General features: G+C 37.9%; 2 protein-coding genes across 3 annotated transcripts in view; both read left to right on the top strand.

Moving 5' to 3' along the window:
* pde4a (phosphodiesterase 4A, cAMP-specific) overlaps nt 1-5,693 on the top strand; it is a 69,819-nt gene extending 64,126 nt beyond the window's left edge. Inside the window, exons 12-15 of the mRNA XM_039685972.2 lie at nt 1,455-1,609; nt 1,712-1,834; nt 1,953-2,135; nt 2,230-5,693. Coding sequence (XP_039541906.2) covers nt 1,455-1,609; nt 1,712-1,834; nt 1,953-2,135; nt 2,230-2,712 — 944 coding nt within the window. The 3' untranslated portion in view covers nt 2,713-5,693. The remainder of the gene's footprint in view (nt 1-1,454; nt 1,610-1,711; nt 1,835-1,952; nt 2,136-2,229) is intronic.
* A 1,227-nt stretch (nt 5,694-6,920) lies between these two features.
* On the top strand, nt 6,921-22,341 carry prkcsh (PRKCSH beta subunit of glucosidase II). 2 transcript variants are annotated; one of them, XM_039685992.2, is made up of 18 exons: nt 6,921-7,010; nt 7,426-7,524; nt 7,607-7,723; nt 8,255-8,350; nt 8,448-8,505; nt 11,658-11,775; nt 11,935-12,064; nt 12,239-12,323; nt 12,408-12,486; nt 14,576-14,659; nt 15,142-15,294; nt 15,542-15,632; nt 15,732-15,801; nt 16,078-16,167; nt 18,328-18,402; nt 20,853-20,952; nt 21,033-21,206; nt 22,106-22,341. In XM_039685992.2, the coding sequence occupies exons 2-17, from the start codon at nt 7,431-7,433 to the stop codon at nt 21,177-21,179; spliced, it is 1,587 nt and encodes a 528-aa protein (XP_039541926.2). In that variant the 5' UTR covers nt 6,921-7,010; nt 7,426-7,430; the 3' UTR covers nt 21,180-21,206; nt 22,106-22,341. The 2 variants fall into 2 exon arrangements, with proteins under 2 accessions (XP_039541926.2, XP_039541927.2); XM_039685993.2 differs by having other exon boundaries at nt 6,968-7,010; nt 7,373-7,524.
* The last annotated feature ends 725 nt before the right edge of the window (nt 22,342-23,066 follow it).

Below are 23,066 nucleotides of genomic sequence, written 5' to 3' on the forward strand. Positions count from 1 at the left end.
TGGGCCTTTGGTGGATACTTTTATAACCAATCACAATACCCTCACCAATTACACATTTGTATGCTAATTGTGTGGACTGTCAAAACAGTTTTTTTCACTTTTATTTTGCCTCTTTCTCAACTGTTTTGGAGTGTGTTCCAGCCATCAAAATCAAAGTTTGTTTATATTTACAAAAATACAATTAAGTTAGTCAGTAAAGACTTTGGAAATATTTTCTTTGTACTTTAATCAGTTAAATAAAGGTTCAAGAGAATTAACTATTCAAATCAAATCTTTTGGAAATTATATTGGGTAATTATAGATAATTATATTGATAACTTGGCTAGCCATGGAATGTGGGAAGATACAGAGAAAAATATCCTGTATCTGAGAACAAAATCAGCAACAATACTACTGTATATATTTTCTAAAATGCTTTTTTTTTTAAGTACTGTACCCAATAGAAGACATATGTGCAGTTCATCAACCTTTCAATTAAGGGTCTACTCTGCCACCCCACTTTTCACGTGTCCTTTATTTTAGTCTGAACTAATTAATAAAGCGTGTAAATCAATTCCCTTATTTTCTTAAGTTTCCTTTGAATTAATTTTTATTTTATTTTAACAAAAAAAAAATCAAAGTTTAGATTAAAATAATTGAGCAATAAGAGACGACACCTTGTGTCTAACTAGCGAGAACTGCCGAATACATTTCCAGGGCATAAAAATGTATTTAGAAAATCAATGAATGTAGGCCTATGCTTTTCAGTATTCAGTATTGGCCAAAAACTCCACCATGGGACCTTATTTCGGAAAAATATTGTATGGTAGTCAATGACGAAAGACAACAAATATTTTGATCTCGTTTGAAATGTGCCCTGAATTACACATATGATGTTTGTCAATTTAAAAGATACATTTTAAAGTCAAGAAAGTCGCAGTTTGATGGTTGTAAAACCATTGAGGTATAAGAGGTATAAGACTGAAAATACGTAATTACAAAGACTACAAACCCCAAAGGCGCACATTTTCTCTCAATGAATGAAGCTAAATTTACTAAAGCTAATGCGTGTCATTGTTTCTACAGTCTTACGTTATAATCGTAACGTTACGCCGTCATGCCCGAGTGTTTTGCACCAGACTGCACACACACGAGCAGCGGATCTCACTCGTTGTTTCGCTTCCCGGGAGATGTAGTTCACAGAGCGATTTTCACATACAACTAAATGTTACTCTTCTGTTTTTTGACAAACTGCGACGTTTTGACTTTCAGAATTATTTTTTTAAATTGACAAACATCATATGTATAATTGAGGGCACAGTTCAGACGGAATAAAAAGATAAGTCGTCTCTCGCCATCGAATAAGATCCCATGAGCCGGAAGCGGAGGGGCGGGACTTAGGCTCTCAATGGGCCCAGTGGGCAATCCTTGCTGTTGAGCCATGAAATCCACTAATAGCCTGCTCTGTTTCACAGACTCAGAATTGGCATTAATGTACAACGATGAATCTGTACTGGAGAACCACCACCTGGCTGTAGGCTTCAAGCTTCTACATGAGGAGAACTGTGACATCTTTCAGAACCTCACCAAACGGCAACGGCAGAGTCTGCGCAAGCTGGTCATTGACATGGTTAGATGCTCATTGCACTACACTAAACTTTAGATTATTTTAGAAATTTCTGAGGGTCTACACTTTTATTTGCTGTGTAAATGGTGCCGCTCGCCTTCTTAGGTTCTGGCAACAGACATGTCAAAGCATATGAGCTTGCTGGCAGATCTTAAGACAATGGTGGAGACCAAGAAAGTGACCAGTTCAGGAGTGCTGATGCTGGACCATTATAATGACCGAATACAGGTGATTACCAACAAACGTGTTTCTTTATAATGTAACAAAACACAAAACATCAAAAATGACAAGTGCAGACCAGAAAAGAGAAAAGAGAAACGTCTTAGTCACAAGTGTGTGTGTGTAGGTCCTGAGGAACATGGTGCACTGTGCTGACCTTAGTAACCCAACGAAGCCCCTGGCAGTGTACAGGCAGTGGACTGAGCGCATTATGGAGGAGTTCTTCCGGCAGGGCGATAAAGAGCGAGAGCGTGGGATGGAAATCAGCCCCATGTGTGACAAACACACTGCGTCTGTGGAAAAGAGTCAGGTACACACATAAACACCCACACAAACATGAATTCTCAACCTTCTCTGACATTAGCTGCTCCTAAAGAGTCTGTATGTTGGCTTTCCTGATTTAGGTGGGCTTTATCGATTATATTGTGCATCCCCTGTGGGAGACCTGGGGGGACTTGGTCCACCCTGATGCTCAGGAAATTTTGGACACCCTTGAGGACAACCGGGACTGGTACCAAAGCACCATTCCCCAGAGCCCGTCACCACCGCCTGACGGCCCAGAAAACGAGCTTGAATCCTGCGCGAGCAAATTCCAGTTTCAGCTCACACTGGAGGGAGAAACAGGACAGGTCGGCTCTCCCAGTCACAACCACATAGGCAACCACGGTCAGGAGGCGGACAAAGGAGACGAGGAGGCGGTGGAGGCTGAGGAGGACGAGGCGGAAGAACAAATGGAGGATGGGGAGGAGGTAGCGGTCGAGAGGTCGGGACGGAGGAGACTGCAGGTTCAGTCAGTAGTCGAGGAGGAGGACGAGAGACAGTCCGATGAGAGCCCCGTGGAGGAGACGGAAGAGGAGAAGTCGTCCTCTCCAACCGACGACACGTAATACGTGCGACTCCTTCAGAAACTCTCCCGTTCACATGGGACTCTTCTGTTTCTGATAGCTAGACCATAAACAGATGAAGTCGTGCGCACCGATCCAATAAGACGTTTCATTTTATTTTTCAAAAAGGGAACAAAACGATATTGAAATCAGAGAAGTATTTAACACAGCAACTGTAGATTACGAGCGTGAGCTGGAGTCCATCCAGTGGCGAGGGTGAATTCGGATGGAGAAACAGAATTATGGCGTGGGGTTTGTAAAGGGCCATTACGTCAGTGTAGCACTCTGGAATTTGCACACATACGCGTACACACATTCGCAGACGTACTGTACGTGAATTTCGACCGCAAAACAACGACGCAGGCTGTGTGTCTGTGTATGTGTTCAGGGGGCCTGAAAGAAATCTCTTTGGGGAAAAAGCCATCTCAAGAAGGAGCATCAGTGTCAATAATCAGCTTTGAAAGCATTCCAACAGGGACTTAAATCCTCCGAAATCTGAGCGACTTCTTTTTTTTTTTGTGTCAATTTCTGTCATTGCGAGAACACAGTTGCATCTGCTGTCCAAAATGAGGATGTCGGAAGGATTAGCTGGTCCCACCCTCTCTTACCCTTTACCCAGGAGTGCTACCGGTGCAAGATGGCTGTGTGCCTTTCTGAACCACCAGCTTCACCTCTGGAGCTGTTGTGAAGCAATGCATCATGGGACAGGAGTGTCTGCTTTTGTCGTCATCTTTGATTGTCTCGTTCTCTTTTTAAGCAATCTCCATCGATCGCGGTTTGTGCCGACATCGTCTTTGTGATAATTCCTGCTTTCATCTGTCAACCGAGCATTAGGATTTAGCACCGTCACCGCTCATGGACTGCCCTCACTTTCCATGCGAATAATAAATGATAGTCACTTTCCGAGGATAAGCCATGTGACGCTTTGAAGCATATGTTTTGCCTTCTTTTTGTTTTGTTTTGTTAAATCCGTTCCTGCCAAATTTGTAAAAGTAACAGTCTCCTCAATCGCAGCACAGACTCTCTCACCTTCACCCACTCACGCTGGTAATACATTCTCTGTCTACGCCACAACACACCACATTACGTTTTGCCAAAGGAACGAGTGCTTAGCTGATAAGTTGGAGAAGCAAATGATTAGAGAAAGAGTCACGTGCAGCCATATTGAGTTTTTTTGCCTTAATGTCAACTGCAGGGTTTCTACCTGTCACATTGTTGAATAATAAGATGTTGGCATTATATCCCAGACTACTTGTTTCATGTCTATATGCCTTGCTAAATGTCTGTGAGTGCACAATAGCTCCATCTGGAGGCGTAGGGTAGTTTTTTTTGTTGTTTTTTTCTGCATGGCAAATAAACAATAGCAGACGGTTCATACAGAGGAAGCAGGTCGTATCTTTTCGTGATGTCTGTTTGACTTTTCACCAAGGCAGAAAGAGAGAGACAGAAAGTAAGAGAATGAGAGAGTTCTCAGGTTGATGTTTGATTTTTGCAATATTGCCTCTCTCTCATCTCAGAGCATTTTTAGTTTGGTCGTAGTTCAGTTTAATAAACCAATTGTTGCTATATTGAGGGGCAGCGTTTGTAAGCATTCCTCTTGAAATATGATGACAAGCTAGTTTCTGCTGGTCAGTAGCTTAGCTGTACTCAAGCCTCTGTCTGTCAGAGCAGTGAAACTAGTACATAGATGAAAAGTGTACTTGTCTGTGACGGGATTAGGGGATGTCATGGAATGGATTTTCATTTCGTTACGCGATTGGTTTGTGCAAGCTAACGTCATTCCCATTCCATTTGCCCATGTCTTACCTTACAATGCTTTGTTGTGTGGCTTTCGTTAATGTTGTGAGCACTACGCTAACAAATAATATTTGCCATTTTAACACGACACTGTAGCAATTGTTTCTTATTAAGAAATTATTCAAATTAATTCCTTGCTGCCATTCTTTTTGGATATCAAAAGGAAAAAAAACAAGTGTTTTCTTTGAACAGTTTGTGTACAGTTTTTATTTTTGTATCATTCTGGTTTGATGGTTTAAGAATCCAAACTACTAATATAAATAGTAGACGAAATCACTGCTTGTTTTGTATATACTGTAATGTTGAATTGTAAATTTTGAGATCTCTCGGAATCGATCACTGTCACAATGAGTCACTTTTAGTTGTAATGAAGTGTAGTTGAATTGTGGAATAGGCCTTCCCCTTTCTTTCTCCTGCCATTGATTTGGGGGGATTTTAGTTAACCTCCCATCACCTTTAAATGTGAATATTTGAATTGTATTGGAAAACAGACTAATCATCATCGGTTATTTCTAAAACTTGTCTTTACCAGCACTTTATTTTGTCTGTAGAAAGGTGTTGTGAGATGGCTGACATCAAGGGGAATGGTATGGCATGGCACAGGGGGAGCACTTTAAATGGCTTGGCCCAAATGTCGTCTTTTTGGTCCTCGACGGCATTTCCCGCTGAAGCTGTGAGCGACATCGGCTACTCTGTGTCAATAATCTGCACTGTAAAGGCTTTTAATGGGGGTTTGAAATACTTCTGTGAGGTTAATGACCAAGAGACAGTCAGAAAGATGCTTAATCAGAGAATAGTTTTTCTTTGTACTTTAAAGTCATGCCTCATGAGACTCTCCAATGAAATTATTCTCTGGGCTTTAAATAATATGTTACTTGTTCACAGGTTATGGTAATAATAGAAATGAAAAAGAAAACACAGGAAAATGATTGTAAGATTTGTACATTATATTGCTGTAATGTGTATAATGTGTCCAAGTTATTTTATATTATATTATTTTTATGAAAGGTTTTCCTCTGAGAGAACTGAGTTGTCATTTTGTGAATAAAATGCATTTAATAAGCAAACGGCTATATATAAAAACACAAATATATAAATATATACCAGTATATTTTTTTCTTTAACTGTTCAGTACTGTAAAGTGTGTTGAAAATACAAATAAAGGACGATTTTTCTAATAAATGCAATATCTGTGTTGTTCTGTTTTCTTTTTGTCCATGTCCAGCCTCATATTACAGTAATAACACCATTCAATGAGGCTGATCTGTGTGTATCATCATTATACAACTCATGACAGTGAACACTATTTAAAATATTTAGCAACCATCTGCTTATAGAATGAAATGGTACTCAGCAAAAATGTCAGTTATTATGATGCAGTACAGGCTGTTTTGCTCAACAGTGACACTTTACTGACCCCTACAGACTGACAATATTTAGAGACTAACATTCTTATTAATATGCAGTTATTAAATTACTGGTATATTATTTTAATTCAACATATTATTAGCTTATTATTTTAAACACTCTGAACCTGTATGTCCTGTGACTCTTTTAATTTCAAATGAAACAATTACCATGTATATATATATATATATATATATATATATATATATATATATATATATATATATATATATATATATATATATAATTGTTAAAAAGATAAGAGAGTTTGTTTAAAGTGTGTGTGTGTGTGTGTGTGTGTGTGTGTGTGTGTGTGTGTGTGTGTGTGTGTGTGTGTGTGTGTGTATTTTAATTGAACTTTATTACAATGTGCTCTTGTTACACTTGTTAAATGTTACAACTGGGACTAAACAATGGGACTAAACCTTAACCGTTGTATGCAAGGGGTAAATAGGGTACTGTACATTTAAAATCCAATATTTCCTCTTACCATAGCCTAAATGTCACTCACCTGCATGTAACTGTTCCTGTTCCATCCTAATGGCCTTTTCGTATCCACCTTGTGACATTGCTAATAATCAGACCATATCCAACTAACGATAGCTAAGGTCCTGAAAATGTGGGGGAAACTTTCACAGATATGAATCTCCCAAAATATTACAAACTTGTATCCTTACAAACGTTAATTTTTGTTGAAAAAAAAAAGAACGTTTTTAGACTTTTATTTTTTAAAGTCTATGTTTTAGACTAGCTTTTTTAAAAAGCTCTTTATATTTTATCAGGATAGGCTACTGTTTAAAATTGTGGAATGGCATTTTTTCCTGTCAGTGTTGGATGCATAATTTGTCTGTATTTAAATACGGTGGTGGGACGCTTTTGCCTAAATGTACGTATATTGATTTATTATGAACCTTATTATCGATGTTTTACACACACACACGCACACACGATACATCTTGGAAATCGGCGGTGTGTTTTTCAATGACTGCATTACCCACAATGCTGTACTCCGCCACATGAATCCAGTCCACCAATCATATGAGAACACCGCTCATCCTGGTGACGTAACACACTGGGTGCAGGAGCACTCTACGGAAGTAAGTAAGGAGTTACTGGTGTACAATTATTTATTTTAGATATCTTTGACTCATCCTTCAATCGCATATTTGATGTACGCAATGCTTATTAAAACGTCTTACTTGCTATCATGATACTATATTGTTTATCATTTCAGATAAGTGAGAATTTCAGTAATGATCAGTTGGCCGTGTGTGCGGAAGCCATTTCAAATTGAATTAACTAGGATGCTGCGAATAAGACATTTTAAAGACGTACTTATCTCATAGAAATGTTAATTTGTTTAGTCGTTTTTAAACCATTTGTACGAGAATTATATTTATGATGGGGTTAGATTCCCTGTGTTCAGTTGAACAATACATTGTGTATTCTTTGCTCCAAGGTCACGCGCCTCTAGTGGGAGTTTGCATTTAACGTTATCCCTCATTTCCCAAGGCATCATGGCCTGCATACACCTGCTTTTGACTTTGGTCTTTGCTGTCAGCTTTGGGACACCTGTAGAGATTCAACGGCCACGAGGAGTACCACTGACAAGTAAAGTTATATTGCAGATTCTCTATTAAACGTGCAATGGTTTTGGTTTAACTCATACTTTCTTTTGTTTAAATGCATAAAGAGAAACAGTTTTATGAGGAGAACAAGCCTTTCACCTGTCTCGATGGATCACGGACCATTCCTTTTGACCGAGTGAATGATGACTACTGTGACTGCAAAGATGGTTCAGACGAGCCAGGTATTGACAGATCACATTTTTTTTAAGACACATTGAACTCAAACATAGTTTGCGTGACACTCCTTATTGGACAAACCTTATTGGTTAAAAAAAAAGAGAACAAAGTATGTTCATTTATAGATTAATGAATACATTTACAACATTAGTGTATTTGGATAAAGTGTGCAAAGTGATAAGCTGTAGGTTGCAAAAAATAATGAAAATTCAGACCCTCTCTTTCTTGCACAGAACACAAACTGTATCAAACAGGATACACAAGCTGTTCTTTTTCATACAATAAAAGTAAATGTAGACCATGGCTGCTTCTGGTCCCCATTCACTTTTATGATGTGCGGGGAAAAATCAGTTTGGACATTCTGTTAATTATCTTCTTTCTGTGCAAGAAAAAAAGCCTATGGGGCATGAGGGCAAGTATGTCAGAATTGTCTATCCTTCTTAAGTCTATGCCAGGTAGAAAGTGGTTATAAATTATAGTTTGATGGTGTCGTGGAAATGATGTGCTTGACAGTTGTTCATGTCTGTTATTATCAGGCACTGCTGCTTGTCCGAATGGCAGCTTCCATTGCACCAATGCTGGTTACAGGCCCACCTTTATCCCATCCTCCCGTATTAATGATGGCATCTGTGGTAAGATGACTCCGCATCTGGATAAATATGTCTCCTCAGCAGTCTTTCGCCGAATGGAATTAAATGGCATTGCATTTAACATATGTTCTCCCCGCAGATTGCTGCGATACAACTGATGAGTACAACAGCGGAGCCAAATGTGAAAATACCTGCAAGTGAGTTTTGATCCAAATGTAATTGCTTTCCAAGGAGAATCACATTAGGAGTCGTTCACCCAACTTTTCATAGCAGAAGCTCATTTTCAGTTTTAATCATCTTAAAGGGATACTTCAGGATTTAGCATTAAGCTTTGTATTTGCAGGAAACCTGTAGTATTTTCAGGTTACCATGTTTTCCAACCTCATATGCCCCTGACACGAGAGATTTATGTATTTTTTGTCATCATTTTCGTCATCGGAGGATTTTTTTGGCCAGAGGCTAAAGAATACAGTCAGTAGGAGCTGTCCTCACAGAATGAACACATAGTGTCAGCCATCTTTTCTGGAAGCTAAGCTAGCAGGCTCTTGTTCTGTGGAGAAAGCTGAGTAGTAACTTTAGGGGTTACCGTCCTCTTTTTCCCGCACATTTCCGGCCGTCGAGATCGTACAAAATACCCGGGATTCAGCTTTTGCTTTCTGCGGTCGCCATTCATTGTTTACATGCACTGCTTTTGTTTCAATCTAACTGAATTCATTCTGATTGGTGAATCTGAGACCCTGTTTACACCTGGTATTAAAATGCGATCTGTATCCAGATAAGTTATCCGGATAATAAGTACTGATTCCATTTACACCTGGCCACATAAATGTGTTTTTGCAAAACGGATATAAATCCGATCTTCACCTCCTGCGTTATATGCAGATTTATTGGATTGCACGCCACCAAAAGCAACAGATCTGAGCGGCATTTTATTGATCATCAGCTAATTTCCAAATCAGAGACATCAATAAGAGAGAGTGGCAACAGGCCTGGTAAGATAATTTCGTTTCTTTACTTGAAGATGTGTTAACTGCGTCTGTGACTTACTTTCACTTTTATTTGCGATGTTTGCACGTTGAATAGACGCTCAGCTGCTCATCTGCGGTGATGCGTGTCGCGTGTCGCATCTGACTAGGCTATAACATGACATATAGCCTATATAACACGCTCTCACTCGTTTATTTTTTTAGCATTTTTGGGAGGAGTAAAATATACATATGTGGTTTCAACAACCAGATTGCGTTTACACCTAGTAAAGATCCGGACACAATGCGAGCCAGACTACCTCCAGATGTGGTCAGGCAGATCCGATCACGATCCGATCACAACGCGTTTACACCTTGCATTAACATGCGTTTTTTATTATCCGGATAACTTATCTGGATACAGATCGCATTTTAATACCAGGTGTAAACGGGGTCTGAATGTAGTGTTTACATGAACGCTAAACAAGTGATCGGTTGATGTGCGTTTTAACATTGCTAAGAAAATTCCCGCTCCTCCGTGAGAGATACGAGACCGGTGTGTCTCACAGGTGTCGTTCATCGGTAATCCCGCCACCGGCCTCGCACCGTTCTCCCGCGGCCCTCAGTCGTCCGGCTTTTCACAGTGAACATGATGAATGGCGACTGTAGAACGAAAAAGCCGAATCCCGGACATTTTGGGCAATCTCGAAACACATTTTTGGGCAGACTCATCACGGAGACTCACTAGTAGCCTAGACTTGTTTAACTACTGTGCTCTGTTACCGGTAGGTGTGGCCTCCTAGGGCAGCGAAGCAAGTGCATTCTGGGAGTTGTTGTCTTTCACCCACATAAGCCAAAAATACATTTTCTGGCTTTTCTCAGTCTAGAAAGCTCCAAATTCAAAATTAATTTCACATTTCTTCTACACAAATGGCCCATTTTAAATTCACATTCATCTTTCCTGAGGTGAAGTATCCCTTTAAGTGTATATATTAGCATTAGATGGTAAACACACGCCTTCTAGCTGTTTTAACATGTGTGAACAAGCCCTTATAGTTTCCTCTAAATGGTTAGTTCACTCAAAAATGAATGTATTCCATAATTTACTCACCCTCAAGCCATCCTAAGTGTATATGAGTTTCTTCTTTCAGCCAAACACAATCAGAGTTATATTAAAATGGCAGTGAAAAATGACCCAAAAAAAGCGCCATCATCCTTCCATCATAAGAGTGCTCCATACGGCTCCAGGGGGTAAATAAACGCCTTCTGTAGAGAAGAGATGTGTTTTTGTAAGAGAAATATCCAAATTTATAGTTTCTGGTTCACGGTAACGGCAGTATGTGAGTCGAGTTGAGTGACCTCTGACCTGACACATGACATGACGTATGATTTAGGAGTAATAAGCTTAGGTGAGTGTAGACGCCTCTCGCAGTTCAACAAATAGGACTGGGCAACAAACTCAAGCTCCTCATCTCTTATATTGAAATTTTAGACTTCTAATTTGTGATCTGCGGTTTGTCCGCATTCGTCAGTGCGTTGGGTCAGAGGTCACTCTTCGACCGGAACTCGACTCTCATTGGCCATTACTGGAAGCCAGTTATTAATAGTGTATAAAGCTGTAAATATGGATATGTTTTCTTAGAAAAGGCCTTTATTAACCCTTTGAAGTCATATGGATTATTTTTATGATGAACGGATGTGCTTTTTTTGACTTCAAAATCTAAGCAACCATTCACTCCCATTAAAAGCTTGGAAAAGCCAGGATATTTGCTTAAAGGGATACTCCACTTTTTTTGGGATATAGGCTCGTTTTACAACTCCCCCAGAGTTAAACAGTTGAGTTTTACCGTTTTCGAACCCATTCAGCCGATTTTCTGATATTTAGAAGAATATCAGTAACCAGACATTTTCTGGTCTCATTGACTTCCATAGTATTTATTATTTTTTTTTTCAGAAACTGTCTGGTTACTGATATTCTTCTAAAAATCGGCTGAATGGATTCGAAAACGGTAAAACTCAACTGTTTAACTCTGGGGGAGTTGTAAAACGAGCCTATTTCCAAAAAAAGTGGAGTATCCCTTTGCTTAATATATCTCCCATTGTGTTTGGAAGAAGAAAGAAGAAAGTAATATACACCTAGGATGGCTTTAGGGTGATGATTAATTTTTTTTTTTTTTTTTACTAACCCTTTAAGAAGGGGTTTTGCAAACAATGTTGTTGACCATAGTAATGTTTTGAATAAAAAAATACATGACACAATTAGTTTTTATGAGAACATGGGTTTCATAGCCGTACATTGCATTGCTTTACTTTCCCTTTTTACTTATGATACAGTACAGTGACTATATAAACAAACACATTTAAGTATTTGATTTGTTTGTCAGGGAACTGGGACGTAAAGAGAGGGAAGTTCTGCAGAAGATGGCTGAGGTCACCAAAGAGGGCTTTCTCCTGAAACAGCAGCTCATCGAGGAAGCCAAGAAGGGGCAACAAGAAAAGCGGGTAACATTTGCTTCGTATGAACAAAAATATTAGTGCAGGATTTCAAAATGCTTTGCTCACATATTTGCTTTTATGGCTCTGAATGATTTCTTGTATATACTGCAGTTTTTTAAAAAGCCGTATTGTGTCAGTGAATAAAATGCTGTCTCTCTTCTGTAGGTTAAAGTGACTGAAATGCAGGAAAATAAGAAACAGCTTGAGGAGAAAGTTGAAGCGCTGAGGACGGTGAAAGAGACTGCAGAGCAGCCTGAGAAGGAAGCTAAAGAGCGCCACCTTAAGGCCTGGGAAGGTAAATGCAGATGTTTAATATTCTAATCAAATGCACTACTACAAAAAAAGTTATCATCGTTTTTACATTCATATACACCCTAAGTAATGACTTTATGGTGTATTGCTTGCAAGCTCATTTCATCTGAGATTCTTTATTAATGTAAGTCTAATCTGTGTTTTAACTTGGCTCCAGAGCAAAAGGCAGCTATTCGCTTGGAGAAGGACAAAGCCAAAATGGCAGAAGCATTTTTGGAGCTGGACGACAATGCAGATGGCTTGTAAGTGGCAATGAGTATGGTTATTCTGTCTGATTGTGTGTATAGAGGATGGATATGAAATAACATGTTGTCTCTGCGTGTCAGTGTGTCTGTCTCTGAGCTTCAGTCCCATGCTGAATTGGACCCAGATGCTGATGGCACACTTACTGATACTGAGGCGCAGGTATTTTTGCATTTCTCAGTCAAAATGCACCAGCCGTTACATCACGGTTCCTACGTCGTTTGGAAATGTCCAGATCTGGAGAATTATGGAAAAAGGAAAACTGAGTATGGAAGTACATTTGTGTTTCCAAACTATTGCCCTATTCATTTTTCTTCTGAAATATAACATTATGAATTTCTAAAAATAAAATGTATCATACAAGCAGAGTGCTTTCATGGCAAAAGTTTTGTGATTGTCGAACACAAATTTATTCAAGGCGCACATTTTCATTGCACAAAACTAAGTAAAGTGCATTTTTCAATCAAACTAGCAAAAGATAAAGAAAAAAAGAATTATTTAAATTAGACTGTACTTTGATGTTTTGACCATGCAACATCCAACCACATTTATATTATCAAACTGATGTGCCAGATGTAAATATATGCAGTTTATAGTGCATTTTAATTCCTCAAATAAACACAGGGCCTCTAATAGTGGATCAACGCGGACAAATAAAGGCCGGGGAGAAAATTAGTGTGGATGATCTCCTGAATGCCTTTAATTGAAGAGATGTTACACCTGTCCACTTCATGCGTGTTCTGTGAGAAGACCGTGTATAAATGCCATCCGAAGCGCATTCGAGACATTTTAAATCTGATCGCTCAAACGGGCGGAGGTCTGAGACGAGATTCCAGACGAAACTGCACAAGTGTAAATCAAATGCATCTGATTGTTGAAACCACGTGTCTAAATTTTACTCCTTCCAAAAAGGCTAAAAAAATAAAAGTGTGAGCGTGACATAGGCCATGTAATGTTATAGTAAGATGTGACAACGCTACTGTAACACGCATCACAGCAGCCGTGCGTTTATTCATAACGCCAACGTGCAAACTATTTGCAAATGAAAGTGAAAGTAAGTCGCAGACAATTCTCCTCATCATTGAAAGTAAAGAAACCAAATGATCTTACTGTTGCTTTCGGTGACGTGAACTCCACTTTGCTGATAATTTACTCACCCCCATATCATCCAAGATGTCCACGTCTGTCTTTCTTCAGTCGAAAAGAATTTAAGGTTTTTGATGAAAATATTCCAGGATTTTTTTCCATATAATGGACTTCAATGGGAACCAAACGGTTCAAGGTCCAATAGACAGTTTCAGTGCAAACTGCAAACTGTTGAAAGGGCTTTAAACGATTCCAGGCGATGAATAAGGGTCTTATCAAGGGAAACGATCACTCATTTAATAAATAAATAACAAAGTTTAAGTTTTATAAGCTCAAATGCTCGCTTTGCTCTGTTCTGTGATGAGTGTTTGTGACTCTCCTGTTCGAACTCATTCATCAAAATGAACGAATCTTTTTCCGAGTCAATTCGTTTGTTTCGTTCGTTGAATGAACCAAATGACTCGGAAAAAGATCAAGAAAGTGGCCAGGTGTAAACATCCCCAAATATGCATTCGATTTCATTGTAATGTACAGCCAATAGATGGTAGTAGACAATAGATGCAACACTGATATTATTTAGTGCTGCTAGTCTTTTCAACAGCTTTATTGAAAACAAAATTGTCTTTTGGAGCATGAAACCCAGACGGATGTTTGATTTTGTTTTGTTTTTTTTTAAATAAAGGCATGCCTTTAACAAAAGCCTGCTTCAAATAAAAGCCTGTTACCTTCTGTAGTTTAGGTAAATAAAGGCCCCGGCTTTGATTTGATGAATTACGTTTTATCACTTTGAGAGAACCAATGAAAAAAAAGAGAAAAATAAAAATATTTACAGATTACTTTACTATATTCTTTTTTTTTGATACATAGTAAAGTAATCTGTAAATATTTTTACAGATTGTCGCTTATTATGTAAGCAACTTGCATAATAAATAAATATATATATATATGTGTATAAATATATGGAAAATATATATATTATGTAAGTCGCTTTTAATTTAAGCGTTTGCTAAATGCATAAATGACACGTAAATGTAAATAATCGTCTGAAAAAGGAAATTGGAGTCTGTAAAAATACAGAATTTTTAAAAGTAAATTGTGTAGAAACCCTGTTGAAAGCATTGGGATGTGTTGCCACTAGTTCTGATTTATGCTTTGATTTCTTCAGGGACTGCTGGGAGGAACTGAGCAGGTGGACACATCAACATTTGAGAGTGTTTGGACCAATATTAAAGAAAAGTACCACTCAGAGGTCAGTAGAGAAGAAGCAGGCATGCAATTAACATTGAAAATCCAAAGTAAGCTAGTTATTTACACTACCGTTCAAAAGTTTGTTCTCATAAGATTCAAGATTTAGTATCATCATCAATGTTGAAAAGAGTTGTGCTGCGTAATGTTTGTGTGGAGTCGGTCTTGATCCATGTTTATTTGAAGAAAAGAAAATTCAAAAGAACTGCATTTATTTAAAATAAAAATCCTTTGCAACAATGTTAAAGTCTTGTTTTGATCAATTAAATGTGTCCTTGAACTCTTTCCATACAATATTACCAAATGTTTGAACAGTGGTGTAGTTACTTAGATTCGTTATTTTGTACTTTTGTCTTTCTTTTAATTTGATAAATTGTATTTCTTTTTTTATGTTTAATTAATTGCTTTATAATAAAATAAAAAAAACACTGATCTTGAACATAAGATGACCCATTCACATGCATTTTGAATGTCATTGTCTCTCAGTCCCTGTCTGAAGAACCTGCTCCAGTGGAAACGCCTCCAGATGAAGTGAAGGAGCCAGTTGTAGACAATGAGCCGTACCCGGAAGAAGACGTCTCCGAGGAAGACGAAGAGGATGACGATGAAGAAGACGATTATCATGAAGAGGATGACAAGGTGAGAGGGTATATCACACAGAAAACCTGTGCAAGCATTAACCTCAGTGATGTTTACATCCGCAGTGACATTTTGAGTCTTCTATTAACACTTCGCTGCTTGACATTTAACGTCCTTAACCTTTAACTCGCGTCCTAAGGCACAATGGCAAAGGTCTTGCAACATAGCGTGTCATAACTCATGCTCACCGTACTGTGCAGGTGTAAAAATACATGTCCTTATTTGAGCGTGGCTGTGTGTTGTGCAGGCGCCGCCCACCGTTAGGACTCCAGAAAAAAGTCAAGACGACGAGGAAGCCATGCCGCCCTATGATGCGGACACCCAGGTCCTCATCGATGGTTGGTTCGACGGCTAATTGTTGATGCGTTGCAGAGAAATACGACTGTGCTTGATCCGTTTTAGTCAGTGGTTCTCCGTTTCCTTCTGCTGGTTCACAGCTGCCCAGAAGACCAGGGATGACTTTGAGGAGGCTCAGAAAGCTCTTCGGGAGATGGAAGATCAAATCGGGTATGTTCAATACTACAGTCTTCCAGGAAACGGCTAAAACAAGTCGACTTCAAATCAAGTGGGAGTGTAGCGAACCTTTTTTTTTTTTTAATGCACCTGGAATTCTCATTGGTCATTGTATGCGTTTTCTCAACTTGTGGTGGCATCACTTTTGCACAACCTTGCGTTTGTCTCCTACGTTTCTGTGTCCTTGAGTTTGCAGCGTTCTCTGATGCTGGTGTGCGGTTGGCCCTGCTACTGAGCACTGTGTTGAGTTGTCTTTTTATTGTGTTGCAGAAATATCGAAAAAGAGCTGTCCTTCGATTTCGGCCCTGATGCGGAGTTCACTTACATGTACAGCCAGTGCTACGAACTTCCCACTAGCGAGTAAGTGAAACTAGCTTTTGTAATGATATTTTTGTGTCTGCATGATATTGAAAAATAAATGACAAATTGCGATTTAGGGGTGTAACGATACACAAAACTGACGGTTCAGTTTTCCCACGGTGTTTATAAAGCTAAAATGGCTTCTTTTTTTAACAGTGGTTTAATGAAAAAAAATCTGCTAATGCTGTAAACTATATAGTGAGATATTACCGCACATTACTACAACATTAAAGATTGTAGCCTAGACTTTTAACCTAACTTCAGATGCTATTTATTTTTTAGATATAATAAACAACACACAACAGATTGTATGAAAACATGTAAACTGAACATAAGGCAGTTTTTGCATTCACTTGTGTTTTTACTCTAATTTGTTATTGAAATATAATAATTTACACAGTTTTAAACATACATTAAATAATCAAGATATCATTAACAGGTTAAGTAAAATATAATATGTATGCTATTGCTAACATAGTGCATTTATTTAGTGCAAGAGTTCATTTATAGGAAGTTGTGGACACTGAATCACTTGCCTGATGAGGTAAATATAAGGCTAGTGACAAGCTATGCTGTTTTATTGACGTCCTTCCGCTGCTGGAACACTGATTGAGCGATTACACGAGTTATGATGCATTTCAGTAAGTATAGTGTATCTTTTAACATACCTTCAGGTGTCCATTCTGTAACTGAGGAAGAGATGATCGCGTTTACTCGCGCGACGCGCTGCCGCTTGAAATGAGGAGCTAGTAGGGCAACAGCGATCTGTCACGCTACATCAAAGAGCGCCAAAACGCCATTTATTGTTTGAGTTTTGTGATCAAACAGAATTTGAAAGATTACACCTTGCTTATTATCGAAAGTAATCGAAAAGAGCTTGTTATTTGGTGTTAATGGTGGTTAGGCTACAAAACTGAATTCGTTGTTTACTGTACACACAAGACGTGAGGTCCATTGAGCCGGGCGGGGCGGGGCGTGTTCGCTACGCAATGAGAGTATCGCGATTCGAATCGTGAGTTCTATATCACGTTTTTTTCGGTTCGGTTCGACTATCGGTATACTCCTAGTTATAATATTTAGTTTTTCTGCTATATATTGTTATGAAAGCCGTTTCACCCGATGATTTGATTAGCTCTATTTGGAAGGAATGATTGAGGTGATTTTTTGGGAGTGAATCTGCATAGAAAAAAATAAGCAAATTACAAGCATTAGATAAAAAACAATAGCGCAAAGATACAAATGAAATAAAACGTGCTTTAGCCTATGTTTTTCAACTAAATCTAATGGTGTGTTCACACCAAACGCGAATTTAATTATTTGCGCGCGTAGATTACATACAAAATCAATCCAAAGACGCGAATAGACGCATCATTCGCGCCGGGCGTTACGAATGATGCGAATTGGGCGACCCGTTTGCCGCGAATATCTTCCGCGCAAGTTGAAAATTTGAACTCGAGCGAATGTTCAAGCGTCTAACTAGACGCGTATTTGACGCTCTATTGAATACAGATATTCAATAAATCAAATGTAAAGCAACACTGAGCACTGCTTGGTCGTTATCACTGTGTAAATTAAATATAATTAATCTTTGTTAAAGCCACAAACGTGATATTCTCTTTGTATTTTGTTGTTTGATTAACTTTTGATTGATTGACTCAGACAGCAGCAGGTATGATAGGCTGCTGTCACTTTAAGAGCTTAAACACGGATCCAATTCAATGATACGCATCCATTTTCTTCGTCAATTGTTTACTGTGTTTACGAGGGCACTCTCCAAGATTGGTGTTTTAATATCATTTTGTGTGTATGTGTCCGTTCAAGCACAAATAGAGGTGGTAGTGAACGGAATTCAGCGTTCAGAACAGAAAACAGCGTCTAAGGTCCGAAATCAGTTCTCTTTTGCGTCTTATTGCACTCGTATGGCTTAAAATTGCTTGAATGTTTAAAATGACAGGACCTAAAACAAATGCAAATGATAAACTTTCACTCTATGATGGTTCAACTTAGCAATTCATCCGAAAGTCACATGCATACTGATCAACTACGATCCACTTGACATCGTGGATGTGTACATCGCAATATCAGTGCTAACTTTATTTATCGTGCAGCCCTAGCTATGATTGATTTTTATGTTGATTTATGTGTTTGGTTTGCCTTCAGGTACATCTACAGACTCTGTCCTTTTAATCGGGTTTCACAGAAACCCAAGTATGGAGGCTCAGAGACCAACCTTGGGTAAGCGACATTGAGGAGAAAAAACATTTTAAAAAGATGAGGTAGTTTTAGAAGGTTTTGGTTAGTATAAAAGAATGAAAAATGAATAGTTTAATAGCAAAGATGCATTAAATTGATCAAAAGTAACGGTAAAGATTTTTATGTTACAAAAGATTTCAAATAAATGCTGATCTTTTGAACTTTATGTTCATGAAAGAATCCTTTCAGAATAAAAAAACCTGTTAGTTTCCACAAAAATATTAAGCAGTTTCAATATTGATTGTAATAAAAAAAATGTATCTTGAGCAGCAAATTGGTATATTAAAATGATTTCTGAAAGGTCATGTGACTTTTTTTAAATATATAATAAAATGGAAATTAAATGTCTTAAATTATAATAATATTTCACAATATTACTCTTTCTTTTTTACTGTATTTTTTGGTCAAACCAATGCGTCCTTGGTGAGACCTTTGAGAACATTCTTTCGAGAACATTAAAAAGTCTTACACACCCCAAACACTTGAATGACAGTAAATGTGCCATATCGGTTATTGGTTGATATTAGCAGCGTTTTCTTATTGTTATCGATGGATATTTGATATTCATGCTCTTTTTCTTTACCTTTGCCACTTTCTAACACTCATTTAAAATAAATCTAAATGTTAAATCACAATAATTTATTAACACTGTTAAATGTAATCTGTTAAATCTAGAAAATCCCATTTTTCATACTGTATATTATGCTGTGATGCATCAGTAGGCAGGTAGTTATAGGAAGTCAGTTCTGGGAAGTAGCCACCAGACGACAATATAGAGCTTTAAAACGGATAGTTCACCCAAAAATGAAAATTCTGTCAGTAATTACTCGCCCTCATGTTGTTCCAACCCTGTAAGACCTTCGTTCATCTTTGGAAAATGAATTAAGATATTTGTGATGTTATCTGAGAGCTGGATCACTCCTCCATACTAGTCCATAGGCTTCTTGAGGGATTGAAACTTGCCGGCCTCAAAGTTATTAAAGACATCGTTAAAATAGTCCAAGTAGCTCAATCTTAACTTTATCAAGCGACGAGAAAACTTTTTGTGCGCAAAAACAAACAGAAATAGCGACTTTATTTCAACTATTCATTTCCTTCTCTTTGAGCCTCTAGTCAGTTAAACTAGTGTAATTGCGAGATACGTCACACGTAGGCTCACTATTGGTTGACGCTGGTCATGTGTGTGATGTACAACAACAGATCATACGCTGTTAAACTAGTAACCTGACTCGAGGGCTGATGAATAGTTGAAATAAAGTCGTTATTTTTGTTTGTTTTTGCGCACAAAAAAGTGTTCTCATCGCTTGATAAAGTTAAGATTGAACCACTGTAGTCACTTGGACTATTTTAACAATGTCTTTAATAACTTTTCGAGGCCGGCAAGTTTCAATCCCTCAAGAAGCCTATGGACTAGTATGCAGGAGTGATCCAGCTCTCAGATTTCATCAAAAATATCTTAATTCATGTTCCGAAGATGAACGAAGGTCTTACAGGGTTGGAACTAGAGCCAGACCGATAAAGGATTTTGAAGGCTGATACCGATACAAATATTTGTTGGTTTTAAAATCCGATATTCCCATATATCGGCCGATATTATTATTTCAGAAACGCACAACAAAAAATTTACGGATTTCCCTAACATTAGTTATTTGTAGTCATTTATGAGTTTTAACTAAAATAATATGATAATGCATATTCCAAAGATGAACGAAGGTCTTCATGTTCCGAAGATGAACGAAGGTCTTACAGGGTTGGAACTAGAGCCCGACCGATAAAGGATTTTGAAGGCCGATACTGATACAAATATTTGTTGGTTTTAAAATCCGATATATCGGCCGATATTATTATTATTTCAGAAACGCACAACAAAAAATTTACGGGTTTCCCTAACATTAGTTATTTGTAGTTATTTATGAGTTTTAACTACAATAATATCATAATGCATTTTGTTTCTATTGTCACAACAGAGCAGAGGAACATCAAAATGTATTAAAGTTCTGATAAATAAAATAATAATTAGCCCCTACTTTGCCTTATAGTTATAAGCTGCGTGATTCGTCCGTTTTTATTTTATTTTTGAAATATTCATTTATCGGCCATTATAACTGCCGATACCGATATTTTAGAAAATGCCTAATATCGGCCGATATATCGGTATGGCTCTAGTTGGAACAACATGATGGAGAGTAAATACTGACAGAATTAAATTTTTGGGTGAACTACCCCTTTAATATTGCCCATTTTACTGGTTTAAGCTTTAATTTCAAATGTAACATCTTTACCAACCAGCTAAACACCTGATTGGTAAGGCTTGAAAACCAGCTTAAACACACCTGAGATTATGAGATGACCTTATAACAGTTTTTGCCACGTTATTTGTAGTCTCATGACGTAAGCGTTTTTGACCGTCTTTAATGAGCTCGTGTTTGCAGGTCGTGGGGAAGCTGGTCAGGGCCTGAAAATAATAAGTACTTGGTGATGAAATACGAGCACGGCACTGGGTGCTGGCAAGGTCCAAACAGGTCAACTACAGTAAGTACTAGTCCTTTTATGTCTTCCACCGTGCCATTCATACTAGGAGTTATTCTGCTAAGTGTATCTTTGTGTGGTAGGTGAAGCTGACCTGTGGGAAGGAGACTGTGGTGACCTCGACGTCGGAGCCGAGTCGCTGTGAATATCTGATGGAGTTCACCACTCCTGCAGTGTGCCAGGAGCCGACCAACATTGACCTCTCGCCACATGGCCACGAGGAGCTCTAGACTCTACGCTCTGCTTGTTGAAACATGGTGCGCCTCGTACTTGTGCATACTTTTAGTTCAGCTGTTTAAAACACTATTTGTATTTATTTTGTATTTATTTATTTCTTCGGTCAGTCATTTAGAAATCATGTCATAAATCATGTAACACAAAAAAGAGAGAGAGAAAAAAAATAAAATAAAAATTAAAAATAACACATAAATACTGACCGACTGGCCTGGTTTTTCAAGTTATTTACGTTTACTTTTACTTTTATGCATTTGGCAAACACTTTTATCCAAAGCGACTTAACATTGCATTGCAAGCTACAAATTTACATTCTCATCAGTTCTTGCTTTCCCTGGGAACCGAACTCATAACCTTGGTGTTGCAAGCGAAGCGCCAATGATCTATCTGAGCTACAGGAAAGCCATTATAGGTCATGGGGTCCAAGTTATCATAGGGTCCAAATTGTTTTGATGGATTTTTGAGGTCAGTGAGCTTTAAAAGATTCAGTTAGCCTTTGTTTGGACTGAGTGCAACATCTTGGAGTGAATGTATTACAACAACTTATTTAATTCTGCTGACAATTCTGTATAAATTGAAATATTGCCTTGTCCCACTAAATTTTGCACCAACCCTGTGATCAACAACGTTGTTTAATATGAAAATCTCTAACTATCTGGAACAATTGTGGATGTATTATAACAAGATAATCTTGTTTTGTTCTTAAAAACGTGTGACTTTCTCCAGAATACAATTATCCTAGCTTGCAAATGTCCTGACACCAGCTTTTCCATCGACAAAGTGCATTATCAATAATTTATGAGCACAAAGTGCAGTGAATTGTTTTTTATGTTCTTTTTTTTTAAAAAAAACTTAAATGTTTGTGTGTCATCACAAATCAATATTAACTTTTATCTCTCTCTCTCTCTCTCCTGTTCTGTAGGTCATTGCTCTGTGGGACGTTCTGGGAACTATTGAAGCTTCATTTCCTGTTCAAGCTGTTTAAGAACCTCTTCCATTAGTTTTGGATCAGCTAAAAGAGGCTGGACGTTGGGAGAGCATTAAGTTTGGTAAACTAAACTGTAATGTTTTTTTGTTGTTGTTTGTAATGGATTAATATCTGAACTCTTCACATTCCATAGATAATGTTGAAATAAATTCCACTTCACATCTGAAAAATTGTTGTGACTTGTGACCAAATGACTCACTAAACACTATATTCTATGCAAAATGTACTCTACCGTGTAAGGTACGAAATTTTTTGTAGATTTTGAAGTGCCCATCATTCCACACACACATTTGTCTTTGAATTAGAGGCCCGTTCACACCAAGAGCGATAATTATATAGGCGTTCACTTCAGCAAACAATGTCGTTTTGTTTATTATAAGCGAGCTGTAATTTTGTCGTCTGCCGCTTTAAATACTACTAGGATGGAGTTTGTGATTGGCTGTCATTGTTTTTATCGTACACAACAGCTGGAAAAAATATGTATGAAAAACTATCGTTTCTCTGTGCCGTTATCATTATAGTTTAGGGCTGGGCAACGATTAATCGCATCCAAAATAAAAGTTTGTACATAACACTATAATAATAATAATAATTATACACAGTACACACACATATATTATGTAAACACAAACTTTTATTTCTGATACGATTAATCGCGATTAATCGTTGCCCAGCCCGTTTTCTTTTGTATAACTAAATCTTTATCGTTATAGTTATCATCCTTGGTGTGATTGGGCCTTAAGTGCATCATCCAGGATTTTAATTAAAACATTTCTTGTTGAAATTGTCAGTGTGACTGAACACACCACTCGCGCTACAAAATGGTATCGAATAGTACAAAAGTACTTGTTTTTACTGGAGGAAATGGATAACCAGTTGACTAACTGGGGTTAAT

This window comes from Pimephales promelas, chromosome 3 (assembly GCF_988280905.1).
Source record: "Pimephales promelas chromosome 3, fPimPro1.hap1.1, whole genome shotgun sequence".
In the NCBI taxonomy this organism is placed as follows: domain Eukaryota; kingdom Metazoa; phylum Chordata; class Actinopteri; order Cypriniformes; family Leuciscidae; genus Pimephales; species Pimephales promelas.

Coding starts and splice junctions, on each gene's coding strand:
- prkcsh (XM_039685992.2), top strand. CDS start 7,431: ATGGCCTGCATACACCTGCTTTTGACTTTGGTCTTTGCTGTCAGCTTT. Junction 14,660..15,141: donor AAGAAAAGTACCACTCAGAG/GTCAGTAGAGAA, acceptor ATTGTCTCTCAG/TCCCTGTCTGAAGAACCTGC. Junction 16,168..18,327: donor TACGAACTTCCCACTAGCGA/GTAAGTGAAACT, acceptor GTTTGCCTTCAG/GTACATCTACAGACTCTGTC.